At 34.1% G+C, this 22,956-nt stretch overlaps 1 protein-coding gene across 1 annotated transcript in view; it reads right to left on the bottom strand.

Moving 5' to 3' along the window:
- Positions 1-22,956, bottom strand: part of LOC118607837 — an 86,928-nt gene that overhangs the window by 54,825 nt on the left and 9,147 nt on the right. Inside the window, exon 4 of the mRNA XM_036227200.1 lies at positions 19,583-19,660. Within this exon, the coding sequence (XP_036083093.1) occupies positions 19,620-19,660 (41 nt within the window). The 3' untranslated portion in view covers positions 19,583-19,619. The remainder of the gene's footprint in view (positions 1-19,582; positions 19,661-22,956) is intronic.

Below are 22,956 nucleotides of genomic sequence, written 5' to 3'. Positions count from 1 at the left end.
ATATATTAACACACCAGTTTCAGTTGCATTGTATAGTGATCAGAGATCCACATAACTCACAAAGTGATCACCCCACTGAATCTAGTACCCCTCTTCCCCCTTATGTATTTATTACAACATTATTAACCATCTTTCCTATGCTACACTCTCCATCTCCATGTCTATTCTGCAGCTATCCATTTGTATCTCTTAATTCCTTTGCCTTTTCTTTGTCCACCCGACCTCCTTCCCATCTAGTATCCCTCCAAATATTCTGCTTTGTTGTTGATTTTGTTTTTTAGATTCCACATGTACATGAAATTATGTGATATTTGTCTTTTTCTACCTGACCCATTTCATTCGGCACTATATCCTCTACATCCATCAAGACTACATCTTTCTCCATCTCCTTCCTTTTAGCTTGTGTGTGTCTTTGAATCTGAAGTGAGTCTCTTGTAGGTAGCATATATAGGGGTCTTGTTTTCTTATCCATCAGCCACTCTATCTTTTGGTTAGAGAACTTACTTCTTTGCCATTTGAGGTACTTGTTGATAGGAATGTAGTTATTACCATTCTTTATGCCTGTTTTTGATACATGTTTTTCTTCTTAAAGAAGTTTCTGCAATTTTTCCTGTAACACTGGCTTTGTGACAATAAATTCCTTTAGCTTATTTATTTTTGTCTGGGAAGCTCGGTATCTGTCAGCTCTAAATGAGAGCTTTGATAGATAAAGCATTTTCTATTGTAGATCCTGGGTTTTCATTACATTGAATATTATGTGTCAATCCCTTTGGGCCTCTATAGTTTCTTTTAAGAAATCAGCTGCCAGTCTTATGGGTGATCCATTGTAGGTAACTAACTGCTTTTCTTTTGCTGCTTTTAAAATTCTCTCTTTGCACTTAACCTTTGGCATTTTAATTATGATATGTCTTGATGTGGGCCTCTTTGGGTTCCTGGTTTTCGGGACTCTCTGAGCTTCCTGGAGTTGTATGTCTATTTCTTTCACCAGGTAAGGGAAGTTTTCCATCATTATTTCTTTAAATATCTCTTCAACATATTGTTTTTGTTCCAGTACCCATATGACACAGATACTTTTACATTTAATAGTGTCCCATGAGCTCCTTAAATTATTATTATAGTCTTGGTTTCTTTTTTCTTGCTGTTCTTATTGAGTGTCCTTGGCTTTCCCATCCTCTATATAGGCCATTTATTCACTCTCTTTATTCCATTTAATATAAGTATCATCTCAGATAATATGTTCTTCATTTCCGACTGTTTCCCTTTTATAATTTCCATTTCAATTTTCATGTTTTTTAAATCTCTTTGTTAAAGTTCTCACTAAATTCATCTACACTTCTCCTAAGTTCATTGAGTATCTTTATAACCAGCATTCTGAACTCTGCATCTGTTAGATTGCTTGACTCCATTATTTCTGGATCTGTTTTTTTCTCTCAGATGGTTTCTGCTTCTTTGTCTTTCCATTTTGGCTGCCTTTCTATGTCTGTTTCTAGGTACTTAGCAAAGCTCTTAACTCTCATGGTCTTATTAGTGTGGCTTTGTGTGGTAGGTGTCCAGTGGCACAGTCCTGAGTGGGCCAAGTTTAGCCCCGTACTGTACTCCTCTAGGGCCATGTGTTAAGATTCAGTAAGCAATCCATAGATGTTATACTTACAGTTCCCTCAAAAGGCCACACTAGAAATTGAGGCCAAATGCCATCGGTGATTCTAGGCACTGCTCAGCCAGGGGCACCTGACTAAGCAAAGACACACCTTGATATGGCTTGGGGGCGGTGCTAGTTGGGAGAGGTGGAGTTTCAGGGAGTCCTCTGGGCAGAGCAACCTTTGTTATCCAGTTTGATGACTTTTCCACTATGGCTGCACTGATTCTGCACACTTCTGTAGTTGCAGGGTGATTTCTTAGTTCTCTCCCTAGCTGTATGGCTTGTTCATCTAGGACCCAGGCATTTTTTTTTGCTGTTTGCTTCTTGTCTCTGTCACAACTATGATTTGGTCGGCAAAGGGATGAACAGAGCCTCTATTGTCTATGCCATTTTTTCCTCTCTTATTTTCTTTCCTTTTGTACTGGCTAGACTAGTATTGACTGTGGTCATAAGTATCATTTATACAAAGCATAGGTATTTTGTTTATGACTTAAGAAGAAGTATCTTTCATTTATCCATTAAATATATGACTTGTTGGGGACTTCTATATAGGTTTTATTAGGTTATACGCTTTTTTATTTCTAGTTTTCTAAGAATTTTCATTATTTTCCATGTGTATTGAAATGACTCTGTTTTCCTTCTGTTGACCAATGTGATAGTGAATTCATAGATTTTTCTGAAATCTATAATCCTGGGGAAACTGTCACTTGGTAAAATTAGGTTGTTTTTTTTTAATACACTGAATTTCCTTGGATAATATTAAAAGATGTTTTTCTCTAAAAATTATATGATCAATGCCATAAATGAAGAAAAAAATTGACCAAATATAACTTTTTTTTCAGGATAAAAACCTTCATACTTTTTTGGTATAGAAGGAACATATTTTATCATAATAAAAGCCATGTATGACAAACCCACAGCTAACATTATGTTCAGAGTGACAAACTGAAAAGCTTTTTCTCTAAGATCAAGAACAAGAGAAGGATGTCCAATCTCACCACTCTTATTCAATATATTACTGGAAATCCTAGCTAGAGTATTTAGGCAAGACAAAGAAACAAAAGACATCTAAATGAGAAAGGAAGAAATAAAATGATCATTATTTGCAGTTGATATGATTTTATATGTAGAAAACCATAAAGATGACCCCCCAAAAAAGATTCACAGAAGTAATCAAAGGATTTAATAAAGTTGCAGGGTATCAAATCGACATATAGAAATCAGTTTCATTTCTAAACACTAACAATGACACCTCTGAGAAAGAAATAAAAAAACCTATCTCTTTAAGGATAGCTTAAGCAACAATAAAATACATAGGAATAAATTTAACCAAGAAGTGAATTATCTGTACAACAAAATTTATAAACTTTTTTAAAGCAATCAAAAAGACAGAAACAAATGGAAATACATCCCATGTTTCCATTTGTGTGTTTCCATGGATCAGAAGAATTAACATTGTTAAAATTTTCATACCACCCAAAGCCATCTATAGATTTAATGCAATCCCCATCAAAACTCCAATGGCATTTTTCACGGCAATATAAAAACAATCCTAAAATTTGTAAGGGATCATAAAAGATACTGGATAGCCTAAGTAATCGTAAGAAAAAAGAACAAAACTAGAGACATTATACTTTGTGAATTCAAACTATACTACAAAGGTATAGTAATTAAAACAATACTGTACTACTCGTAAAATTAGACACAGACTAGTGGAACAGAAGAAGGTGTCCATAATTAACTGACCACATATGGTCAACTTACAATCAACAAAGGAGCCAAAAACACCCAATGAGAACAGGACAAGTACCTGCACACGAGTACCTTTGAGCAAGTGATCTATACATAAAAGCTTCCAGGGGTCAGAAAGGCAAAAGTCTTGCAGCCAGAGATTGCTGCAGGGGGACAGGAAGGAGAGAAATTGTGGCTGGTTTCCCAAACAGCCCTGTTGGAGGGATCTGTGAACTCCACGCAGTGGAGCCCAGGGATCGGGGCAGAGAGCGCAGTGGGAACTAACTGCGGAGGGGCAACAGCTGAGTCTTAGCAGCCATGGGTGCAAAGTGTGAGACTGAAACAGGAAGACTAGCAGCAACCCCCACCCACCAACCAGGGTGCACCCTCCCTCCACTTCATATCCTCTAAGACCAAATACTATGGAGCCCCAGGAGAATTTGAGCAAAAGAAACCAAAACTGTCACTAACACTGACAGGGACTGATACTGAGGGTAGCGAGCATGACTGAATATCTATAAAGAAAAAAAAAGCATTATTAAGACTTTATATAAAGCAGAGATCCAAGAGGATTAGACTCCACCTACTGGAAACAAAAGAAAAACACCTCCATTAATGCCCAGGCGGAGAAACCGTCTATTAAACACCATGAACAACTAAGGTGATGAGGCATCTCATAAAGAAAGAGAAAAATCTCCCCAAAATATGCTTAAAAACATAGAAATATGTGACTTAAATGACAGGAATTGAAAAAAAAAACAACTAGATGAGCAGAATGAGTTCTTCACCAAGTAGACTGAAACCCACAATGGTATAAAACTAGAAATCAATTTAAAAAAACACACACATTGGAGGCTAAATAACATGCTACTAAGCAATAAATGGATTAACAATGAGATCAAGGAAGGAATAAAAAAACCCTCAAGACAAATGAAAATAAAAACACAACCAAAAATACTGTGAAAGAACTCCTATGAAAAAAAGTCATAGCAATACAGGCCTATCTCAAAAAAAAAAAAAAAAAAAAAAAAACAAGAAAAATCTCAAATAAATGATCTAACCTCACAGTTAAAGGAACTAGAAAAAAAAAAACAACAAACAAAGCCCAAAGTGAGCAGAAGAAAGGAAATCATAAAAATTGGAGTGGAAATAAATAGAGTCTAAAAAAACAATACAAAAGATCCATGAAACCAAGAGCTAGTTTTTTTTTGAAAAGATAAACAAAATAAATATTTAACCAGACCCACCAAGAAAAAAAGAGAGGGTCCAAATATCAAAAAGGAAAGAGAAGTGACAACTAACAACACAGAAATACAAGGAATTATAAGAAAACACTACTAACAGTTATATATCACAAATTTGACAATTTGGAAGAAATGGATAAATTCCTAGAAACATACAATTTTCCAAGACTGAATCAATAAGATATAGAAAATCTGAACAGACCACTTACTAACCATTTGTATTTGAATAAAGAAATATTAATATATACAACAAAATTATAGAGGGAGAGAAAAAAAGGTGGAATGGAGTAACTGACTAAGAATGAGACTTCTTAATGTATACATTTTATATGATTTTGATCTTTGAATAAAGCAAATGAAAAACTTATTAAAATAAAATAATCTTAAAAGAGGAAGAGACAAAAATGAGAGGAATTGAAGATAACTCGTGATTTATATCTCTTGACTTTTGTCTTAAATATAAGCAGAGAAATGGGAATTAAAGTTTGATGAGAAAAAACATGAAGATACTAGGGGTGATAAACAGAAAACACGGTAGGATCAATGTTATTTTAGTGTCCAGTGGGAGTGAAGGACTGTTGGTGTTAGGTAGCTGTAGGGGTATGTGGAGGTCAAATTTTTTCTATTAATGGAGTAGAAATAATAGAATATTTTCAACGGTGTACAGTTGTGTCATTTCTTAATTCTGTCTTACCGTCTCTGTAATTTAATTGCAGTTTTCTTAAAATTTAGTCCAATTTAATTTTATGTAATTGTTGATACATTTGAGTTTATGTTTACTATTTAACTACATGAATGTATGATCTATTTTGTCAGATGCTTTTAGTGCATCTATTTTGATGATCATATAATTTTATCTATCATTCTGTTAATATGGCATATCACATTTATTGACATATGTCTTGAACCATCTTGGTATCTAAGAGATAAATCCTAGATGGCCGTAATGTATAATACTTTTAATGTGTTGTTTAATTTTCACATCCATAGTCGTCAGGGTTTGTGGTCAGTAGTTTTCTTATAGTGTCTTTATCTGGCCTTGGTGTCAGTATAATGCTGTCTTTGTAAAACTAGTTTGGAAGTTTTTCATTCTCTTCAAAATTTTGGCAGCATTTGAGAAGGATTGGAGGTAATTCTTCTTTAAAATGTTTGGCATAATTTGCCAGTGAAGCCATCTGGTACTGTGGTTTTAGGTGTTGGGAGATTTTTGATTACTGATTCAATCTCCTTACTCATATTGGTATATGCATATTTTCTATTTCTTACTTATTCAGTTTTGGTAGATCGTATGCCTCTAGGAATGTATCCACTTTCTTTTACGTTATCCAATTTGTTGGCATATAATTGTTCATAGTTGCCTCTTATGATCCTATGTATTTCTGCAGTATCAGTTGTAATGTCTCCTGTTTCATTTCTGATTTTATCAGTCTTCTCTCTTTTTTAGTTTGTGAGTCTGGTGAAAGGTGTGTAAAATTGTTTTCCTAAAAAAACCAATTCTTTGTTTAGTCGATTTTTAAAAATCATTTTTCTTCTCTCCATTTCATTTATTTCTCCTGTGATATTTGTTATTTCTTTCCTTCTGCTAAGTTTGGGTTTAGTTTATTCTTTTACTAATTCCTTGAGTTGTAAATTTAGCTGTCTATTTGAGGTCTATCTATTAATATCTGCATTTATTGCTATAAAATTCCCTCGCAGAATTGCTTTAGAAGCATCCCACAGATTTTGTATGCTGTTTCCATTTTCTTTTGTTTCAAGATATATAAATATATATATATATATATATGTGTATATATATATATATATTTTATTTCACTTTAGATACTTTTTTGGACCATTGGTTGTTTATAAGTCTGTTGTGTAATTTCCGCACAAAGTGAATTTTCCAATTTTCCTCCTGTTATTGAATTCTAGTTTCGTACCACTGTATTCAAAATGATTCTTGGTACGATTTCATTCTTCTTAAATTAACTAAGACTTTTTGAGACCTAATATATGATCTATCCTGAGTAATGTTCCATGTACGTTAGAGAAGAATGTGCATTTTGCTGCTGTTTGATGGACTGTTCTGTATATGCCTGATAGTTTTATTTAGTCTAAAGGACAGTTCAAGTCCAATGTTTTCTTATTAATTTTCATCTGAATGATTTATCCACTATTGAAAGTGGAGTGCTAAAATCCCCTACTATATAGTATTGTTGCCTATATAAAGTTTATTTTGTCTGATATAAGTCTAGCTATCCTTGCTCTCTTTTGGTTTCCATTTGCATGGAATACCTTTATACATGACTTTACTTTCAGTCTTTGTGTGTCTTTAAAGCTAAAGTGAATCTCATTCAGGCAGCATAAGTTGGGTTTTGTTTTTTCACTCAATTCAGCCAGTTTATACCTCATGACCGGAAAATTTAATCATTTAATTTTAAAGTAATTATTGATATATATGTACTTACTAATAACATCTTTTGGTTTTCTGAATGTTTTATAGTTTCATCGTTTCTTTCTTCTTTTGCTGTCCTTTCTCTGTGAATTTATAATTTTCTGTAGTTGTACACTTTGACTCCCAATACTGGCAACATATCTTTATAGGTTTTGTATTCTAATTTCACTTAATATTTAGTTCGTGGAAGTTTATCTCTTCTTGTTACTCTCTATAGTTTCCCGGAGGAAAAGTGGAAAAATTTAGAACTAATTTACCACCATGTTTCTATGAATTCTTAAATTTCACTATAATCAAACTTCTGTCATCAATATTCGATTGACAATGTTTTATGATGTTCATCAGTGACCTTCATATTAATAAATCCAATGGTTAATGCTTATCCATTATCTTTTTACCTATCATTTATATAATACGGTTAATTACTTTGTTTTTCTTGAAATATTGTCTCCACTTGGCTTCCAGGGTACCATACACATGTGTATGAATTTTTTCCCCTTTCCCCCTGGCTACTCTTTTTACTCTCTGTTGTTGGTTCTTCCTTATCTCCCTGACATCTTAACCTTTCATTGCTCCATAAAGCAGCCTTTGAAATTCTTCTCTTCTCTACAATATATCCTTTGACACTATCATTTAGAGATAACTAAATATAAATCAATTAATCTATTATTAATTAATCTATTTTAATTAATCAATTAATATATTATTAATATCTACTGTAAATGTATTTTTACAGCCAAGACTGCTCTCCTTAATTTTAGAGTTATATATACCATTGCCTATTTGATACTTCTTGACTGTTTGATATCTCAGTATTAACATATCTAAACATAGTCTCTTAGTTTTCTCCCCCCATCCTGACCATAAATTTGCTTTTTAGTTTATCCCATGATAGTTAATGGCAAATATTTACTGTTGACTCTTGATATTATCCTTAGCCCTCATTTTTATTATACTCTATATCCAAATCTCAAAAAGATCCTGTTGCCTCTAATTTTAAAAACATATGACCAATCTGACCACTACTCACCACCTCCACTGCTATCAGTTTGGTACAAGCCCCTATCATTTCTTACCTAGATCATTAAAATTGCCTTCTAAACAGTCTACTTGGGACTATCGTTGTCCCTTTACAATCTATTTTCAACAGAGATCCAGGGTGATTCTATTGAAACACAAGTAAAATTATGTCATACCTCTGTAAAGACTTTCAATTGTTCACATCTCAGAGTGAAAGCCAAGACCTTGCAAAAGCCTACAATGACCCTACAATACCAAAATCCCCATCACCTGTAATTCTCCCTTCACGTACTCACTTTAGCATTTAATTTTCTGCTTTCTTGTCCTAGAGTGCCCTTTTCTCGGATATCTGCGTGGCTAGCTTCTTAACTTCTTTAAGAATTTCCTTAAATGTTATCTTTTCACTGAGGCCTTTCCTAATCACCTTGTTCAAAACTTCCAGCCTCCCTAGCACTTCTTGTCTTTCTCTCCTGCTTTCTTTTTATTCATAGCTTTTGATGTTTAATAAAATACTATTTATTAATATTATATTATTCAATGATAGGCATATTATCATATTATATATTAATATATTATATTATATCATATCATATTATATTATTAATATTTATTATGTTTAATTTCTCTCCTCATTAAAATATAAACTATATTAAGATAGGAATCTTTTCTTTTTTTCCCTATTTTGGTGACTATAGTATCCTAGAGTGTAGAACAGTGATCAACACTGATAAAGGCTCAAGAAATTTTTGTTGAGTGTATGCAGGTTAGTTACCTACTTTTCTCATTTAGCAGTGTATTGTGAATGCCTCTCGATTTTATGAATATATTATTACACTGTATGGATAGACCATAGTTTATTTAACCAATTAGGTTGGATTTAATTTAGATCACCTTAAGTAAATATTAAGTATATTAAATGTGTAGCAAATAAATCTAAGATACAGAAATCTTGAACAGAATCCTGAAACAAAGAAACTAAAATTCTGATAACACTTGTAATCTTTCCTCAGAAAAAATATATTTACATTTGCATTTTCCTAAATTCCTGAAGTTAATATTACATCAGATTACTAATATAAAGAAATCAAAATATAGATCTTACTCTATTTTCGTTCAGCCCTATCTAATTTACCACAAAATTTATGTCAAGTTAGGAAGTCTTTCCAGCTATATACTAGATATCTAGGTGTTCAGGATGTTGGGTGATGAGTGATATGGAAAACGCAAAGTGATGTCCTGAATTTATTTGGAGAGGGGTTCTAATTTGACTTCACTTAATGCATGAAATTTGCTTCATAATTCATTACCATTTCTCTTCATTAATGCCTTTATATTTACATCAATAAAATATGTATGTGTACTGTGTATGTGTGTATATATGAAAGAGACAGTGGGAGGGGAGAAAAGGAAGGGGATGAGATGAGAGATATGACGGTGGAGTTTATTTTGGAAATGAGAGCAGTTTAAGGGAGGAGACGAGAGTGAACCATTCTTGTCTCTTATTTTTACTCAGCTCTACTGTTATACCTAAACACAAAGGGTGTAAAATTTGTAGACACAAGACAAGTGTCCAGATAAGAGTTAACATAGCAGGCCTGATGCTACTATCTTTACAAAGGCCAGCTTGCAAGGTTGGACCTTTGTTGGCATCTAGGAATTTGGATTTGGGGAGGATACTCAATATTCCCAAAACTGACAGGAATGACTCATCGTGACTAAACTGTCTGTACAACTAATATGGTTTATACTGAGCACCTTCCTTCCAAGAGTCTGGAATTTTGGTATGTGCTAGGCAGAGAATACGCATATGACTAAATCTCAATAAAAAATCCTAGGCAATGAATCACTAATAAGCTTCCCTGGCAGACATTTCACAAATATTGTCATATTTGTTGTTGAAGGAATTACATGCATCCTTCGTGACTCCACTAGGAAAGGACTCTTGGAGCCTTGCATCTGGTTTCCTCTGGACTTTGCCCTATCCACTTTTGCTCTTTGCTGATTTTCACTGAAATACATCATAGCCAAGAACACAACAGCAAGGTGAGCCCTACAAGTCCTCCTGTGAATCATCAAACCTGAGGATTGACTTGGGAACCTCTGACACAATTTAAGTCAGAAGTGGGATTTACTAAAATAATGATGACTTATTAGAATACGAAAAAAAGCATTTTTTTGGCTAAAGAAAAAGTTAAAGTGCAGAAGATAACAAGACTTTCTTGTTTGGGTGGCTCTGGAATCATCCATAGTATGAAATAGCAAATAAGATACAGTCTGCTGTGAAAGGTAAAATTTACCTATGGAATTTAAACATTCTTGGGAGATTTGGCATGTTGGATTACCTGGCTGTTTATGGCCATGCTAGTTAAAGTTGGAGAAAAGTGTTCCCAAGTGATGTCTTTGGTTTTTGTTCTTTCCTCTATGTGAGAGGTGATAGGGCCCTCAAATTCCCAAATGTGAGCTTTGGATGGGCCAAAAATGTTTTTTTTTAAAGTTTATGTTGCTATTTCCTTTAAGCAAGAGAGAAAAAAAAGCTTAAATCAGTTTCAAGGGCTCCAGCAAAGTTTTACATAAATGTGAAAAGAGAGAGTGAGAAACACTCTAGTCATTTCCTCAGCCTAACTGCTGTTGTTTCAGTAGCTCTCATCTTGTTTTGCTTTCTAGCACCTATCTCCCTGCAGCTGTAATGTTAACTCTGTGAATTCTAAATTACTGCTAGGGGTTTGAGTAAACTCTATTGAAGGAAAAATAATTTTTAATTTTCCTTTTATTTTTTTGTTTATTGTATCTAGATATATGATAAAAGTGATATAAAATGTTAAATGTCTATAATATCATAAGTGTTAGAGGAATCGTCTCAATCAAAGAAAAGCATCGCAGAAAAACGTAATGGGACACAACTCCCTTGCTTTTGGTCACCGGTGAGCAGTTTGAAATTAAAATGCTTTGAGTATTTGAGATGGAACAAGTTCCTATAACTGATAATTTTAATTATTATTTTTGCCTATCAGAGGCTTTGGCAAAAGGGAAACAGCATAAAAAGTGATGAAGACAGAACTGAAGTTTTAAGAAACAGCTTTTAATTGTTAATAAATACTTGTTACTTTGGCTGTATGACCCTTGTGACTGATAATTTTATGACTTCATATGCATATTTTTGAACAGGCTAATTTGAGCTTTAACATTGACAAGATAACAAAGGGTTTAGGGAAGCCTTGCTTATCATTCAGACTTGAAATAGCTTTCTGTCCCTGTACAGTGTCTTGGCTTTGATGCTGCTGAAAGAAAACCACTTATTTTTAAAAATTATTGGGGTTACATTAGTTAATAACACAGATCCTTATTGTCTGGGCTTGACTCTAAGCTGAAACTTGATACTGTCTGCTGCGAAGCTGTTTTAGCCTCAACACCTCAACACTAGCTGTGCCAAACTGAAAGCTGGTGAAATCTCTCCAATCAATGAACTCAGATTGTGGGACTGTACCAGATTTATGACACCCCTCCATGTGGCTATAAACTATGAGATCATCATGGATGATGGCTGGACTGTCTGAGTCACATATACATGCCCACAGAAAAGAGCTTGTCTTCTAATGAGGTCATCTATAATTAAAGTGCTAATAACATCTGTATTTCTGATACAGAGACTAAATGCATTCTTAACTTGTGATTCCTGCCCAGACTGTAAATTAGGGGAGGCATAGGTATGTGTGGGTGGGGCATTCCTAATTTTTGTTTATCAAAACTTCCTGGAAGCTTTCTTTTCTTCCTGAAGGAAAACTCCCTGTACTGAATTTTTAAGCTGCTATGAGCTATTTGAATTCGAACTGACTGATGAGCCTAAGATCACACCTGACAGTGCTGATTATGAGACAGTCAGGGCTGGCCATAGTTCTTGCACTTTCTAGATGTCATATAGGCTCCTGAGGAAGGTGAACTGGGGTCATGAACAAGCAAAACTTTTCTGAATTGATTGACTTCAGGAAATTCTGAAACCAAAGACAGAACTGAACTGGACTGAACTGAAAATCCTAGGACAGAAGGCCCCATGGAGGGAGGCCATAGTACGGTTTCTGATGATCTGTAATGTTTGACTAATTTATGTCCCATTTAGGGTATGTTTCCATGTGCCCTCCATGACTATTTATCGTGTGTGTATCTCATTATGATACTGCCTCAGCTCTGCAAGTTTTTCAGGTCAGCTCCAACTTACCAGGCAGAGTTACATTATGCTTGAATTGATGCCTTGGACCAGATAAAAGTGGTTAACAAGGAAATTAAAGGAGAATGTAATCTAGCGTTCTTAGATGGATTTTTCTGATTAGTGGGATTTGTTTTATCTGGCTAAATCGAGTAAACCTAAAGGGCATAACAGGGATTAACACTGAAGGCTGATACCACTCTGTGTGGGGTCCCACTAGACACCCTGGCTAAGGGCCAAGGGAATAGACTATATAGAGAGGGGTTAACATAGAAGTCATGAGATTGTTATACTTAGAAAAGTCTGCTTGCAAGATTAGCCCTTGGCTGGCATCTAGGAACTTGAATGCTGGGAGAATTCCCAGTATTCCCAGAATGTATAAAAGTCATTCACTATGCCTAAATTATTTTCAAAAACAATGCAGTTATTGGTGAACACCTGATTTCTTTGTCTCTGTTCATTAGGCATTGGTTCCATGTCCAGAGAAGCAAGCCAAGGAAACCTGAGGCTACTGTCTACTTCCATTGATCGCTTAGGTCCTAAAGCATGGGTGCCACTCAGAGGTAAGTGCACCATTATCCTTACTCCCAGATCCAGAATTTTGTTTTAGAGATTTTACCTGGTGGGATAAATATACCGCAAAACAAACAGTTCATAATCTCTTCCTAAAGTAACTTCAATTACAACAAAGAATAGAGAAGTTCAAGACTAAGAGCTAAGAGAGTGCTCAAAAACAAAAGTTGTAGTATACTGCGGTTGAGAGAAGACTGGTAGAGCAAAGAAGATATAGGCTAAACTGTAGGCCAGATAGTTTAAGGAGAGAACTTGGGAAATTGACAGCTTTGGGGAGCACTCTTGGGGTCAGACAAATATCAAACACTCATCTAAGGACATATTTCTTCAAAGAAGTCTAAATTTAATTGGCTTAATCCTGCAGAGCAATGTATGCTCCAGGCATTGCTGAAAACAATAGAAAAATTAGCAATGAGTGAAGCTTAACAGCTGGATGTGACTGGGGAAAGAACAAAAAGTGAACCCTGACAGAAGCACTGTGATCACAGACTGACTGTGGGAAAAGTAAAACTGTGCTTCCCTGATACAACATCAGAAGCTTGACACTGAGGGAGGGATGGGGCAAAATAGACTTTGCAAAAATAATATAGCCAGGCAATAAACAAATAAGCATGCAAATAGCAAAAATCACCAAGTGCTAGGAATAGTTCCTAGAATTGTTACACTATATTAGATAAAATATCTAGTTTCCAACAAAAATTAGTGACATATACAAAAAAAATGTATGAACCATATACAGAAAAAAAGAGGCAAAAGAAATTGTCTATGAGAGCAGGTGTTGAATTTAATAGAAAGAAACACCAGAGTAGCCATTTATAAGGGCATTTAAAATAGTCACAAGGATATAAAGTACAGCATAGGGAATACAGTTAATAATAATGTAATACCTATGTATGCTGTTGGGAGTAGTACTAGACTTATCAGGGGGATCACTTCATAAATTTATATAAATGTCTAACCACTATGCTGTACACCTGAAACTTATAAAATATTGAATGTAAACCGAAATTGGAAAAAGAAATCTATAAAAACTAAAGGAAACTATGGTTAAAGAAGTAAAGGAAGGCATGATAACATTGTCATATTAAATAGAGAACATGATTAAAGAGAAAAAAAGTATAAACAACAAAATTGAAATTCTGAAATTTAAAAAATACAGTAACTGAAATAAAAACTCACTAGAAAGTCTCAACAATAGGTTTTAACTAGCTGAAGAAAGAATTAACAAACCTAAAGACAGATCAATAGAGAGTATGTAATCTAAGAACAAAGATAATAAATAATGAAAAGATGAATAGAGATTCATAAAATGGAGGACACCATTGAGCACATCAGTACTTGGGTGTACTAGTAGAGAAGAAAGGGAAAAGAGAAGAAAAAATATTTGAAGAAATAATGGTTGAAAACTTAAAGGAATTTATTGGAAACCACTAACTTACACATGCAAGAAGCTCATGAAAAAAAAGGAAAAAAGGAAATCCACAAAGGGACATGTTATAGTAAACACTCTGAAAAACAGACAAGGAGAAAATTATGAAAGCAGGAAGAGAAAAACACCTCATCCTGTACAAGAGATCCCTATAAAATTGATGACTGACTTTTAAGCAGAAACAATGGAGTCCAGAAGGAAGTGAGATAACATATTTAAAGTGCTCAAAGGAAATAATGGCAATCAAGGATATTATATTCAGAAAATCTACCTTTCAAAAATTAAGGGAACCACACATTCCTAGATTAACAAAACCTGAGATAATTTGTTGCTAGCAGACCCACCCTACAAGAAATGTAATGTGAGTTTTTCGGGCAGAAAGCAAGTGACTTCAGAAGGTAACTTCATTACTTATATTGAATATATACAATGAACTATTACTCAGCCACAAGGAAAGATGATATACTGCCGTTTGCAACAACATGAATCGATCTCGAGATTATCATGCTAAGCAAAAGAAGTCAGAAAAAGTTGAGAACCATATAATGTTACTCATATGTGGGATATAAAACTGAAAGTAACAAATGAACAAGACAGACAAAAACTCATAGACACAGACTACAGTTTAGTTGTTACCAGAGGGAAAGGGGTGAGGGGAGGAGGTAGATAAGGATAAAAGGGATCAAACATATGATGGTGGAAGGAAATTTGACTTTGGGTGGTGAACGCAGAATGCGATATACAGATGATGTATTATTCAATTGTGTATGTGAAACCTATATAATTTTATTAACCAATGTCATCCCAATAAATTTAATAAAAAATAAAATAAAATAAAAAAGAAGGCATCTTCAACCCACATGTAAAAACAAAGAAAACTAGTATAGGTAAGTATGTAATTATAAAAGTTATATCCCCATGACTATTTTGTAACTATCAATTTGTACTTCTTAATCCTTTCCCCTTTTCACCCACCCCCAAAACCCCCTCCATTGTGGAAACCATCAAAAATGTTCTAATATTGTAATAACAATGTATGGTATCAGATGAGTACTAGATTTATAGGGGTGATCACTTTGTAAGTTATATAAATGTCTAAATCACTATGCTGTACACTTGAAACCAATATCGTATGCCAACAGTAATTGAAAAATTAAAAAAAAGTATTATTAAGAAAAGTGTGGATAAATGTATATTTTTCTTTGTGCTCTTATTTATAATTTATTTTATAAAATAATATGTATATAATATATTGTAGAGCTATAACATATAGAAATGTAATATATGTGCCAATAACAGGACAAAGGAGGTGAGTTGAAGCAAAGTTTCACAGGCTAAGGAAATTACTCCAGATGATAAATCAAATCCAGAAAAACAAATGAAAAGAATCAGAAATGATAAATAAGAAAATTAATATAATAGCTATAAATATATCCTTGATCTCCCTTCTTGTTTCAAATACTTCAAAGGCATAAAATTATATAAAGTAATAATTATGAAAATTAATTGATTTGTTAACATGAATACATGTCATATGTATAATATTAATACCATAAAAATGGTAAAAGAGAATAAAGAATATGTAAGGGTAACAGTTCTATATCTCACTGGAATTAACTAAGTTAGCATAAATTGCAAGTAGACTGATAAGATGTACATAGTATGCTGTAGGACAACCACTAAGGAAATATCAGAAAATAGTGAGAAAAATATGACAAAAAATTGAATGCTTCATTAGAAAGTATTTATTTAAAGCAAACGAAAGCTGTAAAAGAGAAACAGAAGGACAAAAAAAATTAGACATATAAAATAAAAAATACAATGGCAGATATAAATCCAACTATAATGATAGTGACATTAAATTTGATTGAATTAAACAATCCAATTGAAAGGAAAATGTTGTTAGACTAGATAATAAAGTAAGATTCAACCACGTGTTAACTAGAGGCATAACTTTAAAAATCTAAAATACATATAGATTCAAAGTAAAAAGATGAAAAATATATATCATGCAAACAGCAATCACAGAAAATTGGAGTGTCTATACTAATATCAGAAAAAAAGGACTTTAAAACAAAAACTTTACTACAGATAAAGAGGGACATTTTAAACTTTCATCTTATCAGGAAGATATAATTTAAATATATATGCAATTAATAACAGAATATCAAAATACATGAAGGAAAAACTGGAAGAAATAAATGGAGAAATATACAATATATCAATAATGGTTGGAGACTTCAGTACCCCATATTCAGTGATGGATAGAACAATTAGGCATAAGATTAACAAGGAAATGGAAAATTTGAAAAATCCCATAAACCAACTAGATCTAATAGACATTGATACAATATTCCATCTTACAACAAAAGAATACGTATTATTCTCATGTGCCTATAGTAAATTCTCCAGGATAGACTATATGCTATGCTATAACAAACTTCAATAAATTTAACGGGATAAAATAATAGAATCTATTTTCTATAAATATATTGGAATTAAACTAGAAATCATTAACAGAAGGAAAACTGGAAAATTCACAAGTATACAGAGATGAATCAATACACTCTTTCAACAACCAATGGGGCTGAAAAGAAGAAACTACAAGGGAAATAAGAAAATGCTTTGAGATGCAAAAAACTTAAAATGCAACATAGCAAAAGTGAGAATAGTGATCAAAGGGAAATTTACAGTTGTTAATGCTTACATTATATAGGAAAAAATAATCCAAATCAATAACCTAGCTTTACACCTTAAAGAACTAGAAAAAAATCAAATTCAATCTAAAGCTACAAGGATATGTTATACAGATTAGAGTAGAGATAAATGAAACAGAGAATAGAAAACCAATAGAGACTCAATGAAACCAAAAATAACTTCTTTGAAAAAACAAAACTGGCAAGCTAGATTAACTAAGATAAAAAGAGATGACTAAAACTATTAAAAACAGAAATGAAAGCTAACTACTGCAGAACTTAAGGAAATAAAACGATTATAAAAGAATACTATGAAAAATTGCATGTCAACAAATTAGACAACCTAAGTGAAATGGACAAATTCCTAGAAAGTAGCTGCAGGAGAAGTAAAATTTTCAACAAATATTTGAAGAAACTGATTTAGTAATCAAAACCTCCCAACGAAGAAAAGAACAGGAGTAGGTGTTTTCACTGGTGAATTCTACTAAGATTTAAAGAAGAATTAATAACTATCTTTCTCAAATTCTTCATGAAATAGAATAAGAAGAAACACTTCCTAACACACCCCGTGAATCCAGAATTACCCTAATAACAAGCCAGATAAATACATCACAATAAATAAAACTATAGGCCAATACATCTTAAGAATATAGATGTAAAAATCTTCAACAGAATATTTGAAAACAGAATCCAGCAAGATATTAAGAGAATTATACATCATGAGCAACTGTGATTTATCCTTGGAAGGCAAAATTATTTTTAACAGAGGGAAATTAATAAACATAATGCACCATATCAATAGAATAAACAAAAATCACATTAACATATGAACAGATGCAGAAAACAATTTGACAACACCCTAAACCTTTTCATGATAAAAACACTCAACAAACTAGGAATAGGAGAAAATTTCCGCAGTCTGATCAAGGGCAACCATGAGAAACTTCCAGTTAACATTATATTTAATGGTGAAAGATTGGGTATCTTCATCCTAAGATGAAGAACAAGACAATGATTTTTGCTTTTCCCACTTCTCTTTAACATTGCAATGGAGGTTTTAGCTAGAGAAATTAGAGAAGAGAAAAAAATGTATCTAGATTGGAAAAAAAGAAGTAAAACTATCTATTTTCACAGATGATATCATATGATATGCAGAAAATATTAAGGAATCTAATAAAAACTATTGGTACTATTAAATGAGTTCATCAAGGTTTAGGATACTAGATCAATATAAGAAAATCAATTGTATTTCGGTACAGTTGCAATAAAGAATCCAAAATGAAATTAAGAAAATAACTCTATTGACAATAGCATCAAAAATCAAATATATTGTAGTGAATTTAACAAAATAAGTTCAAAAATTATACTTTGAAAACTATAAAATGTTGTTGAAAGAAATTTAAAAAGATAATATTGTATCAACTTTGTATGTTGACAGATGATAACTAGGCTTATTGTGGTGATCATTTTATAATGTATATAAATGTTGAATCCCTATGTTGTACACCTGACAACAAACATAATATTGAATGTCAATTATAGTTCAATAAAAACATAATAAATGAAATAAACACATCTAAATTAATGTAAAAATATCTCATGTTCATGTGTCAGAAGATTTAATATTGTTGAGATGGCAATATTTTACAAATTGATTCACATATTCAATGCAATCTTTATTAAAATCTCAGCTGATTTCTTTGTAGGAATTGACGAGCAGACTCTAAAATTCATATGGAATTGCAATTGACCTGAAACAGACAAAATAGATTTGAAAAAAAAACAAAAAGTAGGAGTACTGTACTTCAAGATTTCAACATTTACTAAAAAGCAGTGTAATTAAGGTAATGTGGTGCTGGCATATAGATCAATGGAATATAACTGAAGTCAAGAAATAAAACCATGGATTTCTGGTCAAATGATTTTTGACAATGGTGTCAAGACTATTCTGTGGGGAAAGAATAGTATTTTCGACAAGCAGTACTGGGTTCACTGGAGAGCCACAGGCAAAAGCATAAATTGTTTCTTCGCATCATACACACATGTGCGCACATACACACACAAAGCAAACAAACCTCAAAATAGATCAAACAATTAATGTAAGAAGAAAAAGTAAAACATTATTAGAAAATATAGGTGTAAATCTTCATAATCTTGGATTTGGCAAATAATTCTTAGATATGAAACCCATATTATGAACAAATAGGTGTAAATCTTCATAACCTTGGATTTGGCAAATGATTCTTAGATATGACACCCATATTATGAACAACAAAAGAAAAAAAATAGATAATTTAGAGTTCATCAAAATTTTTTAAAAATGTTGCTTCAAAGGACACCAACAAGAAAATTAAAAGACAAACCACATTAAGCTATTTACAAATCATATCAGATAAGAAAATACTCTTATAACTCAATAACAAAAATAGCAGGATATCAAAAAAGATCTAAAATACATTTATCACATAGAATATCACCAAATGAAAATAACAGTCAGAAACATAATGGCAAAGAAACAATGGAGACACTTCACTACTGGAAAACAAAAGATAAAATGGCGATAGAAAAACCTCATTTATCAATAATCACATTGAACGTAAATAGACTAAACTCACCAATAAAATGACACAGTGTAGCAGATTGGATCGAAAACTAAATCCGCCCATGTGATGCCTTTAAGAGACACATCTCAGCTGCAAGAACAAATAGAGATTCAAAGATAAAGGGTGGGAAATGACACTCCAAGCAAATGGCATCTTGAAAAAAGGCTTATAGCTGTACTAATATCTGACAAAATAGACTTCACGATAAAAAAGAGAGACAATTATGGACACTTCATAATAATAAGGGGCAATACATCAAGAAGATATAACACATTAATATCTATGCTGAAAATCAGGGAGCACCAAAATATATAAAGCAACTACTATCAGAACTACAGGGAGACACAGACAAAAAAATACATAATTAGAGTAGGGGACCTAAATATCCTACTGTAGGGCTAACTCAGAACATAGCCCTAAGAAGGGAGTACACAAAGAGTGTTCAGCAGTACCCACTCCCAAGGACATTTTCTGCCACTCTCATGGATGTCCACTGTTCTTGTAACCAAGCTCCACATCTTGCCCCCATCTCTCTGAGAAGACAGCAATTCCCTTAATGAGATAACCCCTTCCTCTGCTTGTGGGCATAAAATACTCTTCTTGCTCTTGGTCATCAGCTTTATTTCTACAGCTTTGACTGGCCGCTGCTGAAGCTTCCCTGCCTTGTGAGCGATAAATGGCATTTTTTCTCTCCTCTAGTCCTCCTGGTGGTTTTTGCAGAATATCCAAACCCAGGTGTAAGTTCCAGACCTGAGGCTCTTGTGTTACAGTAGGCATAGTTGGCAGGATATTCCAGAAAGAACTCCAGTTGAGTGAGAGGAGAACATGCTTGGTGGAGGTCCGCTAGGGGATATCTGAGGATGGGCCTCTGGGTCCATGTTGTTTGAGGTGGCAAGTCTTTTAGATTCTTGGGGCCCACCAAGGGAATGGAGGGATGTCCCTAACATGTGTATGGGACTCTTACGGGTTTTACTGAAAGTAGGGGAATTGTATTCTTTTAAAAAAAAAAAGAAGGACCTGTAGGCCGTAGCAACTGCAGTGGGCTGGCCCATTCTGCAGGCGCTGTCTAAAGCTACCACTAAACAGTTATGGGTTGAGGAAAGGGTGAAGAAAGTAGAAGGAGAAGTAAGGCTAGAAAGAGGTTAGCCAGTCACACAGGCCAATAGCAAGGATATTCTGGAGTGACAGAACAGAGTAGTGAACAATTGCAGGACCTAGCCTGCTGCTTTGCAAAAGTTTGGAGGTAAAAGCTAATGAGAGCTCGCATAAGGCAGTAATTGCAGTATGAATAGAATCCTAGTAAATGAGATCCCACAGAAGAAAGTGAGTCCGAGTTAGATAAGGAAATAGAGGCATCCCTCCCAGAGGAAGCCACATGTGTGTCTCAGCCTGTCCAGTAATTGTTCAGAAACTAAAGACTCAGCAAGAATGCCCTGAAGGAAAATATACAAGGAACTTACCTCCTGCCCTTAAACATGTACACACCTCTGCCAGGCCATATACATCCACAGTGTTGATAGAGCTGGCTGTCAAGTTCCGCCAGAAAGGATCAGGCTATTCCACCTCTGGGACACCAATGCTGATAGCATAATACTGTTTGGGGATGAAATAACCTATATGGCCTCTGTCACCACCACCTTTTTTTGTGCTAACACATACATGGAGCAATCCAATATGTAGAAAATGCATGGCTGCTGAATTGGCTCCTGGTGGGCCTGTCACGTGGCTTGGCCAAATGAAGGCAATTTGCTGAGGGCTCAGCTGTGCTAGATGTCAATGCTAAAACTGCAGGTGTTTCTCAGGGAGATGGGAATATGGCATGCTATTTATACTGAAACATTTGAGGGCTCTGATATTGTGCCATTTACTGCAGGTATGCAGGACCATGTCATCCAGACAGCCTCACTGGCCTATTATGGTACTTTGGTGCCCATATTGTCCACTCTACTGAGAAGGACAATCTAGGCGGCAGTACAGGCTGCTGCTGATTTGGGAGAAATTGAACTGACCAGGCAGAAACAAGGGGCACAAAGCGTCCACGGGAAAAAGAGAAAGTCAATTGTGAGTTTACAGGCAGAAAATAAAGATGGCCTGGTAAAAGCAACCAGAAGGCAACTATGAATGGATCTGATAAGGGCTGAAATTGACCCAAAAAAAGATTTATAGGCAATCCAATACAGTACTGGTAGCCTTATGAAAGCAGCTTTAATCAAAGCAATAATTCCAATCCCTGATCAACAGGTGGGCAGCTGTCCACACCTTGGAAGGGACCTCAAGTGTAGGGCACTCTTGACCCTCAGCTCCTTGCCTGACTGACTTTTTGTGGGACCAGGACACATCCAAAATATTTACTCAGACAGTTAAGGTCAATTCACCTTTACCTGGGAATGACAACAATGGATCTTCACTGTCCTGCCAATAGAATATTTCTATAGCCCCACTACTTGCCATAGATTTGTAGTTGAGGATGTGATTGGCTGGGCTAAACTCTCCAAAATACGATTGTACCATTATATTGATGATGTCATCTTAACCTTTGGCTCTGGAGTTTCCCTGGGTTGTGAGTAATAAATGACATTTCTATCCCCGCTAGTCCTCCTGGTGATTTTTCTGGAATATCCAAACCCAGGTGCAAGTTTCAGGCTTGGGCCTCCTATGTTACACCCCACTATCAACTATGAGTAGATCATCTGAATAGAAAATAAATAAGCAAATATAAACCTTAAATGACACATTAGGCTAATTGAACATAATCAACATTTATAGATCCTTTCATCCCAAAACATCAGATTATATATTTTTCTCTAGTGCACATGGACATTCTCAAGGATAGACCATATGTTGAGACACAAAACTAGCCTCAACCAATTTAAGAAGATTGAAATTATACCAAGCACATTCTCTAACCATAATGCTTTGAAACTGGAGATCAATTGAAAAAATAAAGTGAGAAAACCCACAAATATGTGGAGATTAGATAACATGCTACTGAAGAATGACTGGGTGAAAGAAAAAATAAAAAGAGAAATCAAGAGATAAATACATAGAAACACATGAGAAAGAAAATACAGCATATCAAAAATTTTTGGGATATAGCAAAAGCAGTAATAAGAGGAAAGTTTATATCATTATAGGCCTATCTCAAGAAACAAAAAAAGATCCCAAATAAACAACCTACCATCACATATTAAAAAAATAGAAAAAGAAGAACAAATAAAGCCCAATGTCAGTGGAAGGAAGGAAATAATAAAAATTAAGTAGAATTAAATGAAATTGAAAACAAAAAGGCAATAGAAAAATTAATGCAACAAAGAGCTGGTTCTTTGAAAAGATCAATAAATTTTTTCAACCCCCTGGCTAGATTGACTAAGGAAAACAGAGAAAAG

This window comes from Rousettus aegyptiacus, unplaced genomic scaffold (assembly GCF_014176215.1).
Source record: "Rousettus aegyptiacus isolate mRouAeg1 unplaced genomic scaffold, mRouAeg1.p scaffold_m13_p_9, whole genome shotgun sequence".
Classification (NCBI taxonomy): Eukaryota; Metazoa; Chordata; class Mammalia; order Chiroptera; family Pteropodidae; genus Rousettus; species Rousettus aegyptiacus.
The sequence above is the reverse complement of the archived record's forward strand: the minus strand, read 5'-3'. Positions and strand labels throughout refer to the sequence as shown.